This window comes from Papaver somniferum, chromosome 6, assembly GCF_003573695.1.
Source record: "Papaver somniferum cultivar HN1 chromosome 6, ASM357369v1, whole genome shotgun sequence".
NCBI classification, from domain to species: Eukaryota; Viridiplantae; Streptophyta; class Magnoliopsida; order Ranunculales; family Papaveraceae; genus Papaver; species Papaver somniferum.
The window spans coordinates 83316645-83333097 of NC_039363.1; the positions used below are offsets into that span (position 1 = coordinate 83316645).

General features: G+C 38.0%; 1 protein-coding gene across 1 annotated transcript; it reads right to left on the reverse strand.

The window, feature by feature from the left end:
- Nucleotides 1-12800: 12800 nt before the first annotated feature.
- On the reverse strand, nt 12801-15902 carry LOC113288199 (protein transport protein SFT2-like). Its single transcript, XM_026537156.1, has 4 exons — nt 15530-15902; nt 13464-13731; nt 13260-13364; nt 12801-13170 (listed from the first exon to the last, which is right to left on the reverse strand). The coding sequence occupies exons 1-4, from the start codon at nt 15727-15729 to the stop codon at nt 13060-13062; spliced, it is 684 nt and encodes a 227-aa protein (XP_026392941.1). The 5' UTR covers nt 15730-15902; the 3' UTR covers nt 12801-13059.
- Nucleotides 15903-16453: the final 551 nt, after the last annotated feature.

Sequence of the window (16453 nt, forward strand, 5' to 3'; positions counted from 1 at the left end):
TTCAATCTGGACTAGGTCCCAGGGTTTTTCTACATTTGCGGTTTCCTCGTTAAAAAAATTCCGGTGTCTGTGTTATTTCTTTTCCGCATTATATTTTGTTATATAATTGAAATATCACAGGTTGTGCGTTAAGATCAATCAATTAGAATATCCAACCTTTGGTTGTTGATTTACATTGATTGACACTTGAACATTGGTCTTTGGTATCGTTCAAGTAACTCCTCTTAGATTCAATTAGGCTCGCAGATTTTTATTTGCTGATTGTGGATTGAATTAAGACTTAGAGATATTAAACTCTTTGATATACTTTATTATAGATTGAGTCTGACTATCTAGTTGATTCTCTACAAAGTGTATTGGAGTAAATATTCTCAGATTGTCAAACGAATTTTTGGGCGTGGTTGTTAGACCCTCGCATTTTCATGTTTATATAATTGAAATATCACAGGTTGTGCGTAGTTCAATCAGTTGATAAATCCAACCTTGTTTGTTGGATATAACTTGATTGGCACTTGGGAATTGGTCTTTGGTATCGTCCAAGTTACTTGTCATATCAATCAGGCTTACGGATTTCTGTCTGTTCGATTTTCTGATTGCTTTGAGAAATGGAGATAAAGCTCTTTGATATATCTCTTGATAGAGCTCGCTGTTAAGTTGGTGCTCTGGGAAATATATTAGATTTTAGTCCATGCAGATTTCCGAACGAATTATTGGGTGTGGTTTTTATACCCCCCGCCTTTTCAAACATTGGTCATATCGAGTCTCCAAATATAGGTAGGTGTTGATGGTGGATTTTCAACGAATGTCAAAACTGTAAAATCATGATACTGCATGTTTCTGACACGGCTTCAGGAATCCATGTGACAATTCGTGTTTTACGAAGTATTATGCATATGTCGCTCGAAAGGCCTCTCCGGAGTGTTCGACACCGGGCATGTCATCATAGCCTCTATGTATAATAACATAATTGGGCGGTTCTCTTTCAACTGATAAAATTAATCCCTAAAGCTTTGTGTCCTAATTGATTGCGAGAGTCGTCCTCTATTGACCTAGGTTTCCTCTCATTAACATAATTAGGTTTACGAATTAAGACTTCACTAGTGGATTCTTGAAGCCAGGTGCCACTATATTTACCTTGATAGCTCGTGCATCCTGATCTTTCTTTTCTGCTATGGAGGTTCTCATAATTTCTTTCGATCAATATAGATAGAAATTACAAAGTTTTCTTCATCTCAGACTTTCTGATTCCTCCATATAGATATCTGAAAACTATTCATAATTGATTAGTTCACGGTTGTTCTTGAGAGGTGGTTAAGAATCCAGGCTTCTAAGCTAATTGAGTATAAGTGTTCCTGATTTGTGAGGTTTGCTAGCTTTATCTATTGCAAACAGATATCCAAGCCTTGATCTTTGATCTAAAGAAAAATCAAATAGGCTTATTTGTTAGAGGAAGAATCATATCAAACGTATTCACTTAATTAGGATATAAAGGATATCATCTAAGGGTAATAATTGCGCAGAGCCTTTCGAGGTTCACTAGACGTAAGAAGCGTGATTGTAACTGAATCGCTTGGAGGGTAGATTCGGTCTCAAATACATTCCAGTATGAAGTATGATAGTAAGATATTTAGTGTAGCGGCTTAATACAGTTTGGTGTTCAAATATAGACGAGATTCCGGAGATTTTTTGCTATTGAGGTTTCCTCGTTAACAGAACTTCTGGTGTCTTGTTGTTGATGGTGGATTTTTAACGAAGGCTAAAATTGTAAAATTAAAATTTTGTATATTTCTGACCCAGGTTCAGACAAATATATGAAATTTATAATTTATAATTTAGACATGAAATCTCATACTACGATGATTTCCGATTGGTCATGTAACCTCCTCAAAACAGAAGTGTATGACAGTAATATTGAGACCTCCCCGGCTGAACTCCCAATATTCCATATATTTTACATATTGTCCTATTAAGTATTCAATTATATATAATAATTGGATCGCTCCTAGATGGATTGACCACCAGTATATAGCGGTAGCGTCTCCAAGATATCGCCGGTGTTCCATGACTATGCAGAATAAATGTTCAGAATCGGTACAGTATTACTACCATCATGTACCATGTTCTCGAATAAATAAAATGATCCTAGACAGATTGGCTGCTAGTATAGAGCGACTAGTTGAATGATTCTAATGTTATATTTACCAATTGAATTCCTAAAAAATATTCTACTTTCATCATAATATTTTATTACTTCAATTTACGGCTTTCTCCGGCTAAATTCCAAGGGTTAGTAATAAATACTCATGGGCCACTACCAAGTAATCCCGAAATGGCGCGGGTGAATTTGATAATAATGCTCGAATGAGCACCCAAAAAGCATGGATGAACGAGCATATGCAAAATTCATCAAAGTGGAAGAGATAAAATAATTTGAAAAAAAACGCATGGGACTAGGCCCACTGGCCATGCCGCCGGTGTCGTGGCCGGTCCCCTTCCTTTTCCCTTTTTTTTTTGTTTTTTTTATTATTTCCTTAATTCAAAACTTCCTCATTCAAGCAAACTCTTGATTTTCCATATTTAGTCAAATATTGCTCAATTAACCATATGGTTAACAAAGCAAGTGGTCCCGCAACTATTAGGTTTTTACACCATATAACATATTATTATTTCGATATTTACAAATAGTAGACGTTTAAGCAAAAATTCCACTTTCTTATTCAAGAAAAATTGAGAGTTTCATTCAAGATCAAACTCTTCTATAAATACAAAATAATGTTTGAATGACCACCAAAAAAATACCAAAATCCTCAGGGGCGGACAGTCATCGACATGGTGGCCCATCCACCACCATGGCCTGACCCAGACGGTACCTTGATCAACATGTCCGGTTGGACCAACTTCTTCGTTAATTAATAGTTTGATTAATCCTCTACTTGGTTAATCTTCCATTTTGTAATTAGTCTTATTTACACCAATTGGACAATCCTCCATACAATTCCTAGCCGGTTTCACCACTACCAATGCGCGTCGGTCCTCGTACCCATTGGTTGGTCGGTTTCTCTACTCATATTGGATGATCCTCCATCTCCTAGATCCATCACTTCCTAAATTAGGGTTTCATCTAAACATAATCCTGATTAGGTATGGACATCAATAATTTCATATTGATCCAGATATCAATATTTTAGTTGAATATTTAATATCCTTGTACCAACATTTTTTGTTGGTCGACCATCCAATTGGTCAAGCATACAAAATCTACTAATATTTTAGTATTGTGATATTTTCACTTCGTCATTCGACTACTCATGACAAGGTGGATCGAGGATGAGTATTTTATAATAACTCATCACTATATGATTTCCTGTCAAATGCTTGAGATATCAAAATACATATTTTTCATCAATCCAAATTATTCGAGTATAATTGCTGCCTCAGCTGGAACAATGGTATGTCACAATCATCAATAATTCACCAACTCAATGTCTAAGCATCGTTATTGTCCCAGAAGACGCCTTATGCTCAATTCATCGTAATGATGAGCTATATAGCATATCACATATATTTGACTATGCTCAACTTATCAAGCTAAGACTTACAGTCTATCCAAGTCAACGATTGACCAACTAAATACTCGTCTGCTTTGAAGACTTCTCATGGGGCATAAATCATGACACATGGGGGTGTAATGACCCGACCCTCCACCCATATTGTCCCCACTTAACCACTGCGGTTATCTGGCAGTGTGGGATTTTCAACGGGCATCACTGCGGTTATCCAGCAACAGCTTCTCGGGAGGACCCATCCCTGGATTACTCGTGCCCGAGCAAGCTTAACTGCAGAGTTTTCTGCAAACTCTGGAACCAGTTGTGCTGAAAAGGCCTTGGTGTTAGGAAATGACAAACCATTACTTATATTCTATTCGTCCAACCACTGTCGAATATCGGGATATTACAATACCACCACCTTAAATTGGAGTCGTCCTAGACTCCAGAATATATCCAAGCCCAATCTCCGGCATTCCCTTCCCCTCATGAGACAAGCACCTAGATCAAAAAACCCGTCCAGCGTACCTTCCCACCCTCGGCAAGTGACCAGTTGTCGGCTCTCATACCATTTATAATAACCCAACCCTCCACCGATACTGTCCCCACTTAGCTACTGCGGTTATCCGGAAGTGTGGGATTTTCAATGGGCACCGCTGCGGTTATCTGACATCAACTTCCCCGAAGGTCACCCATCCCTGGTTACTCCCGCTCGAGCACGCTCGATATTTTATAAAAGTTCCAAACTAGCATTCATAATTACATATCAAATTTTCTTTCTAGCAATTACAGTCCCAGTTGTTAAAAACAAATTTTTGCTAGTCCTAAACACTATAACCCGAACAATCCTGTCCAAATCACTTACCATTCCAAACACCATATCCAACACCATAATACTGTTGCATACCCGAACATTACTACTTTAAAACCAGAAAAACCTTCTTAACAACACCATCTATTCACATTAACTAGAAAACAAAACACATTCTATAAAAGCCGATCAAAAAAGGAGGAAGACAAGGAACCTGTTTATCAACAGCAGCAGCAAAATTTTCTCAAAGCCTGAAGACTTTGCTGCTTTCGACACCCCATAAGAGAACTTTAAAAGTCCTCTTCATTGTAACTCCAGCCTTCATCCTCTTCATATTGCGCACTGTAACTGCTGCCTGATGAAGCAGGAGAAGTATCACTATCTCCTGTAGAGCTACTATCATCACTATATTCCTCTTTATCATCTTCATCACCGTCGGCATCTAGAAGTTCTTCACCATCATCACTGGACTCTTCTTCACGAGTGTCTCTGGGAAATATTCTTGAAGGGACTCTTTCATCATCACCGGGTTCTCCCTCTCGCATGGTTCTGGCAAAGATTTTTGGATTGGCACGCTCATAATCAAACCGCCTGCGCATCTTCCAGTCAAAGTACCTCTTCATCCTCTTCTTGTCCTCTGCAGCATCAGAATCCTCTTCACTGGTATTTACTTCCTCCAATGGGTACTCAAATCCACCATCACTGCCTTCCTATGAATCACTCTCAGTCGCACTGCCATACTTTGGACCTTTCTGGTGCCTCAAAGATCTCTCCTCTTCTTTACGATCAACTCGTGCAAGATGCTTTGGCAACCAGGCAGCATAAAGTGATTCAGTTTCTTCATCTTCTCTCCTCTTCTCTCTGACATTGAGCCGCTTCCCCTGCATGTCTATTTATCTCTCCCTGAACCTCATCCCTCAACTTCATTAATTCATCCATTTTTAGCAAGAAAGCTTGATTTTTGGCTAGGTTGTAATTATTGAAATTGGCAGGAACTGCCGGATTGGGGTTAGTGGAACTGGCCATCCCTTCCTCAAATATTCCTAAACCTTCCTTCGTCTGGTAAATTTTCTAATGGATGTGTTAATTTCATCCAAAACACCCCTTTTAAAGGCACAAATTTTCCTATTAAGTGCCATTTATGGCTTTTGGTAAACAGTCTCGTCGCTTGGTTATTCACGTCCCTTCAAAGCCATGCGTATTCCCTTCAATTTCTACATCATAATTACCCTATAAAACCCTATTTTCAACAGCTAACCGCTTCATTAGCCATAACTCCCTATGAAACTGTCTTCAAGAGGAGTATTGGTAGGTCATCTAACTTTCACAAAGTATTTTGGGGTTTAATTAAAATTTTGGGTATTATGCAGATTAGAAGAATGCAACATCAGTTGAGAGGCACCATTGCGGTTGGGGCATGTCTGCCAGATGGGTTATCCCCAAACCTATATTCACCACCAAAAGGCAAATTACCAATCAAAACCATAAACCACACCATATACAATTTCCCTCCATTTCTACTACCTAAGTCCTCATCACCTATTTTGTAACACCACTACCATTATTACTCTTGGAAACTTGTATTATCATACCTATGTCTATTTAAAAAAAGACAAACTCATTTATGATTCACCAACCTCTAATCTCATCATGCTTACATATCAAATTTATATATCATTGGAAAGTTTACAAAGGATCATGGTATTTGCCCATACTTGGATCTCTTTTCATATACCTCACGTATCTACAAATATCCCAACCATGCTATATAGTACGAAATATGGGAAAGAAAAGGACAAGTCGAATGGTACTTCCTGTCTCCAAAGGGGAAGTAGCAGCATAACAACAACTACTTTACACCATATGTCATCTGAGCTCTTATCAAAAAATAATCATCAGTTTTCTGATTCCTTTGAAGGTTCAAAACCATAAAAAAAATAAAACCCCATTGATATCTCTCCATCTATATAGCCTGTGACCTTTATCAGGATAGTACCAGTAAGAGATTCCTTTCTATACACCTTCATATTATATGTTTTTTATGTGTCTCTCACCTCTATCAATCCATCTTTATATATACCCCGCTTAATTTTCAAATGAATACTTCAAATCCACCTGATATCCCTCAAACAATAAACCAAGAAATTCAAAACTTTTCTACCCAAATGGCTGAAAAGCTAATTTTACCATCTACACTTTCTGATCCAGTTTTCATTGACAAAACTGTCATTCTAGCCGAGACTGATAGTAATTGGAAGTGGTGCATGGTAGGATACTTATATTGTGAAACTCTTGTTCCTACCTCCTCAATCCGCTACTATATCTGTAACCAATGTCCTCTAGCTCAATCTCCCACTGTCACAACCTTTAGTGGATTGCGCAATAAAGTTCTTATACGTTTCTTACCTGAAGAAGATTTCAATAGAATCAACTCACAGAGACCTTGATTTGTTTGTGGGCATTTAATGATGCTAAAAGTTGTTCCAACAGAGGGATGGCCAGCAAATCATCAACTCTCCTTTACTGAAGAACTAATTTAGTTTTTCTTGTGTAATATTCCTAAAGAATGTATTGAATTTGAAGATCTACAGAAGCTTACTTTTAATATGGGAGAACTCATTGAAGATCGAGATCCTTTTGGAAATCATCCTTTAAAAAATAATGTCAAGGTGTGTGTCAGAATTCCGGTACAAAAAGCTTTACCAGTAGGAATCCCTCTGTTTACCAATGGAAGAACTCAACCATTCCTCATTGAGTGTAGATACATGAAGGTTCCAATATATTTTTGTACTTCATGTCATGTTCTAGATCATAAGGATGTCAACTGACCATATTGGAAGTTGAAACAGAAAGTCATTAAGGAAATTGTGTCCTCTAGCAGAAAAAATGTTCTCCCTGCTGTATCAAGGCTTATGATGCCATCACCACCAGTAAACAAACAAGCTGCATCTACTTCTACAACAATAAATGACACCATCATGCAACAGACGGAGATTGTGCCAGATACTTAAGTTGAATCTACTACTGCTCTCATATGCAACACAGGAAAAGCTAAGGAAAATGATCAGCACATGGAAAATACTACCCAAAAAGGTTTAACAAATATGTTTCAGATGGGTCCCTTTGTCAATCGATCTACTTCTTTGAAGATTTTTGATGTTGGTCTGTTCAGCAAAACTTGACTCAGCAAAACAATGGTTTACCAATCATTTACAAACAAGTTACTACCCAGAATGTTACTGTTGAAGCTTCTATCACTGGTCCTGAACCGGTTATCAATTGACCGATTCGTACTTAGAACTCTTCAAGGAGATTCAAAACTGCTACTGTTCCTAGTCCCAATCCTATAGTAACCAGAGGAGCTCTTAACCCACCTGAGCATGATTCTTTATACAATCTCAAAATAAAGATCAATCCCATGGATGATTTGAGAAAACGTACTACATCTAATTCAATTCTTGCTAGTCTAGTGGTTATCCCAGAAGAACATGATACTACTGAACCTGACTATGCTCAACTGCATCCCCCTATTACCAAATTGGGGGAACTACCAGCCATCAACCTTTCTAACTGTTCTCTCAATACCCAACCTTTAATTGATTCTTACGGGAGCTATAATGTACCTGCTGATAATTCTCCAAACAACAATGGTGTCCGCAATAATTCTTATCTCAATGCTGCTACTTCTAATCTCAATTCCTCCCCGGATACTTCTCAAAGTCGTGATACTACCAGTACTTCTCTTGGTGGCGGGTCTAATTCCACCACTCAGGTAATTTCTACCCCTTCATCCCATTTAATTGATCATATTTCAGCTACTCCCATAAATCATTTCCCTGTCAATAATGTCAACTTGATAGCTTGGAACATTAGAGGTTTAGGAAAAAAGACTGCAAACAAGGAACTCAGCTTGCTATGTAAAAATGTCAATCCTAACATCATCTTCTTGTCTGAAACAAAAATTAACAAAGATCTGGCTGCTAGGAAATTATAAAATATGGGATTCCCAGCACTTTCAATGTTTCTAGTATTGGTAAGAGTGGTGGTCTAGTTCTGTCTTGGAAGAAGGGAATTCAACTTAACATTGTATCTTCTAGCTTGAGGGGAATTTATGTCACATCCACTGATATCATCCATTCAAAAACTTTCCACGTTCACTTTATGTATGGTGAACCTAACAGTAGCTTGAGACATGTTTTTTTGGAACAACAACGCCAACAATCCAATGCTCCTTTAGATGAACCAGTTTACTTTATAGGTGACTTTAATGCTCTTTTAGGAACTGAAGATAAAAATGGTGGGTTAGAGGTTGATGATTCTGATTTCCTAAATCTTAGAAATTTCTGTTATGTTTTCAAGTTGCATGATCCTGGTTTCTATGGTCCTAGATTTACTTGGTCTAACATGCAGCAGGGTCCTGATTTAATTCTTGAAAGGTTAGATATATGTCTCTTAAATCAAATTGTTGAGGATCTTTGCCCTAAACTGTGTGTTAATAACCTACTTAGATACTCTTCTGATCACTGCCCCATGCATATTGGTTTCAATTATGAGGAAGTTTGCATGCCTAGGCCTTTCTATTTCATGGCTATGTGGATTGAAGATCCTACTTGTAGAGATATTATTGCTAATTCTTGGTCTGTTAATGTGGTAGGTTCTCCTGCCTATAAATTAAAAGCTAATCTTTTAAATACCAAAAAAGGTCTTAGGGACTGGAACAAAACTTCTTTTGGTAATATTCAAAATAATATATCTACCATTAGAAAAGATTTGGCTGAAGTCCAGGTTTCTAATCCTACTGATACTAGTACCACCTCTAGATTCAAGGCTAGACTGGAATACCTCTACAATCTAGAGGAACTTTATTGGAAGGATAAGTCCAGGGAGGTTTGGCTCATAGAAGGTGATAGGAATTCACCATACTTTCATAGAGTTACCCTCTTTAGGAGAATTAGAAATGTTATTAGCTGGATAAAGAATTCCAAAAATACTATTTAACTGATAGAGACAGTATTGGAACTTCCTTTATAAATTATTTCAAAAACCGGTATTCTTCTCACCCTCAACAATTTCAAGATGAAATCCTTGCTGACCTCCCCATAAAATTTTCTCCTTAAGACAACTCTCTTCTGAATTTACCTCTAACTACTGAGGAAATAAAGAAAAGAATGTTGTCTTTCAAATATGGGGGGGTGGGGGGGGGGGGGGGGGTGGGGGGGGGTGGGGGTGGGTGGGGTGGGGGGGGGGGGGGGTCCAGAACCTGATGGATTTACAGGTTTGTTGTATCAAAGAAAATTGGGATATTGTAGGTGAAGCTGTCATTGACATGACTCAAACCTGTTTCAGGACAGGACACATTGCTAAAAATTTTAATCATACTAATATAGCTCTCATTCCTAAAGTTCCTCTTGCTGAACTTGTCTCCCAGTATAGACCAATAGGGCTTTGTAATTTCATTTACAAAATGCTTTCAAAAACTCTGGCTAATAGACCTTTCATGAATAACATAATTTCTCAAAACCAAAGTGCCTTTATTCCTAAGAGGAGTATTTCTGATAATATTCTGCTAGCTAATGAGGCTATATTTGCTGTCAATCATTGTGACAAAATTGAAGGCATAACAACCATTAAACTTGACATGTCCAAAGATTATGATAACCTAGAATGGTCTTTTCTTGAGAGTGTCTTGACTATAATGGGTCTCTCAAACCTCTGGATCAGACTCATTAACTAGTGTGTTTCTACAGTTTCCTACTCTGTTCTTCTCAATGGTAGCCCCACAGGTTACTTTCAACCTGAAAGAGGTCTCAGACAGGGAGACCCACTTTCTCCTATCTTTACATCATCTTCTCTGAAGCCCTCTCTTCTTACATTGATAGCCTTCAAAGGAAAGGTATTTTAGAAGGAATCAAGGTTTGTAAATATGCTCCAGAAATGACACATTTGTTGTTTGCTGATGATTTTCTTTTGTTTTCCAAAGCTACTATTCAAAACTTTCAAGTTATCAAAGATTATCTTCAAAAATACTTCTTGGCCTATGGTCAAGAAATAAACTTTGATAAATTTGGTATCTTATTTAGTGGGAAATTTCTTGAACATAGGAAAGCTCTCTTGGCCAACATTCTAGAGATTAATAGCAGAGATTTGGGAGAAAAATATCTTGGCACTCCTACTGTGTTTCGAGCTTCTAAAATTCAAACTCATATGGGTATTCTCCAAGTTGTGGATGCCAGAATCTCTATCTGGCTACATAAGCTCTTGTCTCAAGCTGCTAGAACTACTTTGATTAAACATATTGGCCAAGCTATCCCCCTTTTTCAAATGGGAGATTTTCTTATTCCTAAACATTTGTGTAAACAAATGGATTCCCATCTTTGTAAATTCTTGTGGGGAGAGACTTGAGATCCTAAAGACAGGAAACTGCATCTTTTAGGGTGGGACATTCTTTGTTCCCTTAAAGCTGAAGGTGGCCTAGGCTTTAGAAAGGCTGAGCTAAAAAACCTGTCTATGCTAGTTATGAATACCTGGAGAATTCTGGAGAATCCTACTTGTATGCTAGCTACTGTTCTCAAAGCCAAATACTTTCCTAGAACAGATTTCTTGAATGCCAAGTGTACTGGTAAGTGCTCTTGGACTTGGAAGTGTTTGCATGCTATAAAAGAACTTATCAAGCCTTTTGTCTCCTGGATTGTTGGGGATGGTCAATTTATTGACCCATGGTGTGACAAATGGATCTCATCTTTGGGTACTGCTACAGCCAACCCTCTAGTCCCACCTGACCCTAGTATTAAAGGCTCTTATTTCATTGACTCTCATACCAGAACCTGGAATCTGTCCAAACTTAACACCCACTTTGATAATGCTTTTGTTAAGAAGATTGTCACTATTCCCTTAAGCCATCTTTGTACTCCTGACAGGAGGGCTTGTGATCTTTCAAAGAATGACAAGTTTTCTTCAATTTCTGCCTATATGGGGATTAGAGGTCTTAGGCCCTCCCCATGTAAAAACCTTTGGATGCACATTTGGAAAATCAGGGTTCCTTACAGAATCCGAGTCTTCACATGGAAAGCTGTTAGAAATGCTCTCCCTGCCAGAACTATTTTGCATACCAGAATGCCTATGCATAGTGTTGAGTGTTCTAGGTGCAATGATCCTCAATAATCCATAATGCATGCTTTGGTCCTTTGTTCCTTTGCTAGTCGAGTTTGGTTTCTTTCTGATTTCTGCATCAATACTCAGTTTTTTTCAAAACAATTATTTTACTGACTGGTTATTATTCAGGTTAATTGATCCTTTGTATAGACTTCCTGATGAAGCTCAGTGTCTTTTTGTTACTATCTTATGGTCTCTGTGGACTAGTATGAATAATTTAATCTTCCAAAATATGCCGGAAAACCATATAATTGTCCTAGTAAGAGCTAGATCCATGTTGTTAACTAGGAAAACCTGCCTTACTGTCTCTCCAACTACCCCTGTTAACCTTTGTGATAAATGGATGCCCCCCCCTGTTGGATGGATAAAATGTAATATTGATGGTGCCTATGATGACATTTCTGGAGAAAATAGTGCAGGTTTTGTGATGAGGGACTTCTCAAGCAAAGCCTCTTTTTGTGCTTCCCTGGTTTTTGAAGTAAAGTCTGCTGAAGAAGCTGAAGCCAGAGCTATTTGGGCAGTCTTGAAGAAAGCCTTGGAGCAACAGTTAACTCATTTCATTGTCGAAAGTGATGCTAAGACTCTCATCGATCAATTTTCAGCTGACCAGTTTGATGGAGACTCGCGTACGGTTCTTTGTTTCTAAATTAGTAGCTTGTATTTTTAACTTTCAACCGCGTGTTTGTAATTCTGTAGCTCATGAGTTAGCCCAATAAGCAAAAACAAACAATACCTCTATGTACTGGTCTGTGCCTCCTGTTTGACTCTTGCCAACAGTTGAGGGGATCATTAGCCTTTTTAAAGGCCTTTATCTAAAATATATATACTAATTCTGGTTTCTTGGTTTTTAGAAGCTTGGGAGTATATATTAAGTTGTATGCTTTTCGAAGGGCAGAATGCTAGGAGTATATAAGAAATATTCCAAAACCACGAGGTGGTGTTTCTTGGATGAAAAGATGCCTTAGAAATTAGAATTGATAAATAGCCCACAGGCCATAGTACAACTCACACAGGCCATAATACAACTCACTGACCATCAGTCCGACCAGCATTCTTCAAGGCCCAAGCACCTGGGAGGGATTGATTCGCAGGGCTTGAGTTGACATGGACGTCCCAGCCTGACCAGGTCTTTCACCACTCCAGTTTAGCTTTATAGCTTTATACGCAAGCTTTAATAGTGTTGGAAATATTGCTAAGTATTCAGCACTGCTGTTAGACGGACCTTACATTTAATTGGCAGTCTTAAAATGCCTTGAAAGATAGGTCTGGCTAATTTAACAGAAAGACAGCAATTCAAGCAAGTCTTCATATGTATGCAAAAATCCATATAAAACTTGGATGCTTATCCAAAGGTTAATAACCATTTACAGTTGGAACATTTCCTTTTCTGAGGTGTTAGAAGTTAACACGCGAGTGCGTTTGTAAGCGACAAATTTCTAACAAAAATATCGATATAAGCTAAGCACATCTCATAACACGGTGATGCTCCTGTAATTGACTCAGAGGGTGACTCCAGGAATTTTTTCTTAAAACTCTCAAAGAGACATGATATCACCTGCCAAAACACCTCAATATTGAAGAGGTAAGAGTGGAAGTAAGGAACTTCAATCCAGCCGAACCTCCTGGGAAGTAAGATAGTGCATAATATGATAGTGCAAGTACCTAGCAGGATTGGGACGAGAACAGCACATTGTTAATAAATTCTTCGAGAAAACGAAGAGAGGGAGGGAGGGAGAACAAAAATTCTATACCTGCAATACTGAGAATAATACAGAGAGAATGTAACTGTGAAGCACCATTGATACGTAAATTGTACCAACCATACTGCCAAAGAACCCCAGTGTAAAAGGAAGTCTCTGTTAAAAAAAAAAAAAAGATAAAAGTGATTATTTTGTTTCCATCGGCAAGAAAAAGTAGGCAAATGAAGGAAATAACTAAAAGCATTGCTAACATACTTCTCTGGTTGTCATGTGTAACAGCTGATTTTTTGGCCCTTTAAGAGCAAAAAATGATCCTATAATGAAGGCGCAGCCAATGGTAAAGCAGATAGCGAACTTCTGAGGCATCAGCACCATGACGGGTAAAAACATGGTGAACGCAATGAAAACAAAAAACACTCCAGCCCCTAGGAGCAGCCCGAAGTACATGAGAGATTTCCCTGAAGGAACATTACTAGTGGCTGAGTGAAAACTCCCCGACAAATCCTTCGCTCCTTTAGAAAACCTTAAAGATCAAGACAAGTCGGAAGTTAAAAATACAAATAGTGGATGCAGGATAACTCGTGAATGAAAGATACAAGTCATAAGACAACCCTAGAAGAAATAGCATATGGAAAAACATTACAGATAGGACTTTGTATCTAACCAAAACAGTTTCTAATGTGTGTAAAGCGTTAATTAAGCAATATCACATTTCTGTAGAGTCACTACATCTAAAGATTATCAAACCTACGCCCTCCTTCACAAATTACAATACCTCACCACCTTCTTACTGAACTTTGTTTTTGGAAGCCTTTTAAATGCTTTTACAGCAAGTTTTCAGAGGATGGGCACTTTTTGAGCACAGAATATCGAATATGCTTAACCAAATGGAGTAGATGTCAAGGACATAAAAGCAAAGAAAGCTCTGAAATGTCCCCCATGAGAGTCTCATGACTGGAATTTAAACATGCATTCCTCCTCATGCCAACAGCTCCAGTGTATAACCCTATTCTACATTCATAGCCACCAAAATCTCATACCAACTATCAGCAGTCAGAAAATCTTTATATTTCCGTCAAGGATTAATTACGCATTAAGATCGATTATAGAATGTGGCACAGTTATCCCACCAATTGACAACATGAAGCAACTTTGCTCTGAAATTAAAGACGATAGGAAATCCATGGAGTTCATCAGTGCAGGTCAACACACAAATATTTGAAAACCACCAGAATTACAGAAATCAACTACTCCCTCCATTTCAAAAAGATGGGCATGTTTCATGTACAAATTACACATGAAATAAGCCTATTTTTTTGAAACGGAGGGAGTACAAATCTACAACTATCCAAAAGACAAACAGGAGAAACAGGTAACCTCTAGGTCCTAAAGTCGAGTATAAATATCTTCTCTCCTCAGAAAAACATGGTGAACAATATAAACCATGCCTTTTTTCACCGGGCATTGTCACCACTGGTTCTAAACTTTAGTTGTTTAACGCCCTTTTTCCTCGAAAAAAACAGGGTCAATGATGTTGTCACCCTTCTTATACTGCATGATGTTGCCACCAGGCCCACCACTAGTTGCAAATACTAGTTGTTTAATACCCTAGATGTTCAAGCAGCATCACCAGAACCTAAGAAGTCAAGATAGCTAATTGCCTAATTGTGAAACGAAAAGAACCTACATCCATCTTGATACCTACACTGTTAACTAAATCCCTGTAGTAAGGAACCATTGTTACATGTTCATATTCTGGATGATCAAAAAGAAGAAGCAAGCATTTCTCTTGCAATTTCAACTACCATCTCATTTGCTTTACAAAGACATACCATGCTGAAATACACAAGTACCCAATTAGACATTTTTCACCACATATCGTCCTAATTATTCTCAGTTCACTACACAACACAAATCACTTACACTTAAGCATCATAACCTTTGCTCCCACCTACACTACATTATCTTTATTTCTTTAAGTTTCAAAGTACTCATTCTTACTATTAATACGACAAATCCGGATTCGGTGTCAAACATTATAACCATCAACTAAAATCCTTCAACTATGTCTGTAATTTATGTGATCAAGGACTCTATTTTTCAACTAAAAGAGTTACCGATTTGAAAAACCAAAGAAATATTAAATGTTTAGACCATCAATCGAAATTCTAAAATGTGAGGATATTATGTGATCAGAAACCTAAAATTCAACTAAATGCATTAATCACCATCTCATGATAATTACGTATTATAAGTAAATAAATATTAACCCTAGATAAAACATAATATTAAATTTCAGGTTCATGTTCGATCGATCTTACAAACTGAAGCCACCAGTGACTTTATCATTTGCGGTTTTAACAGCAGCTTCGATGTCAAAACCTAAACCAGAAGAATCTTCGGATTCTCTTGAAGCAGCATAAGAATTCCAATCAGCAAGAATAGATGAAGATGAACTTTGACCTACTTCCTCTTCGTATACCGATCCTCCCAAGAACCAAGCTTGTGCTGCATTCTTCATTGTTTCTCAATTTCATTCAGCGGAAGAAAAAAAAACACAAGGAGATCGATAATTGGTTAAATTTTTACTGCGAGATTGCGGGAATAGATCAAATTATTATGGTTTGCAGCATCTAAGTTTCTCTGAGTGAGAGCGGAGCAAAAGGAGGAGGAGGAGAAGAAGAAGAAGCGAATTTTGAGAGATGAGTTTTTATTACTAAGAAGGTAGCAACCCAGCAGTAAAAACTGATGATTCAACAGCGCTAGGGTACACGTGCGTGCCGGGCTTTACCGAAGTCAAGGAGCGCCCACAATCACGCGAGTATAACCAAAGATCAAAAACTAAAAAATACCAAAATTTTAAATTTACAGTCCGCGTTAAAGTTTAAACACATCGGGAGTGGAGCAAATTATAGTCAAACGCTCGTTTAATCTCCGCTCACTTAGAGGCGAATGTATAAACCTCGTTTCACTCAGAGGTTAACATGTTGTACACTCTTGGATGGAGCGTAGATAATACTAACGCCTGGTATCAGACGAACGTAATAATTGCCCCCCAGTAAAACGAATCCAGTGGTCACCGCCCGTGTTACAGGCGTTAACTATATCTTCGCATTGTCATGCATTAATTATACCTTCGCCCCATCCACGCGTAAACTAAATCTCCACTCGAATTTCAGACGTACACTATACCTTCGCCTGATGAGGCGTTAACTATACCTTGGCCTGTTTCAGGCGTAGTTTAT

Excerpts from the sequence above, each read along its gene's own strand:
- LOC113288199 (XM_026537156.1), bottom strand. The coding sequence starts at position 15,729 with ATGAAGAATGCAGCACAAGCTTGGTTCTTGGGAGGATCGGTATACGAA. Across the intron at positions 13,732-15,529 it reads GTCACTGGTGGCTTCAGTTT|GTTTTCTAAAGGAGCGAAGG; the intron begins GTAAGATCGATC and ends TTGATCTTTAAG. Across the intron at positions 13,171-13,259 it reads TATTATTCTCAGTATTGCAG|GTACTTGCACTATCATATTA; the intron begins GTATAGAATTTT and ends CAATCCTGCTAG.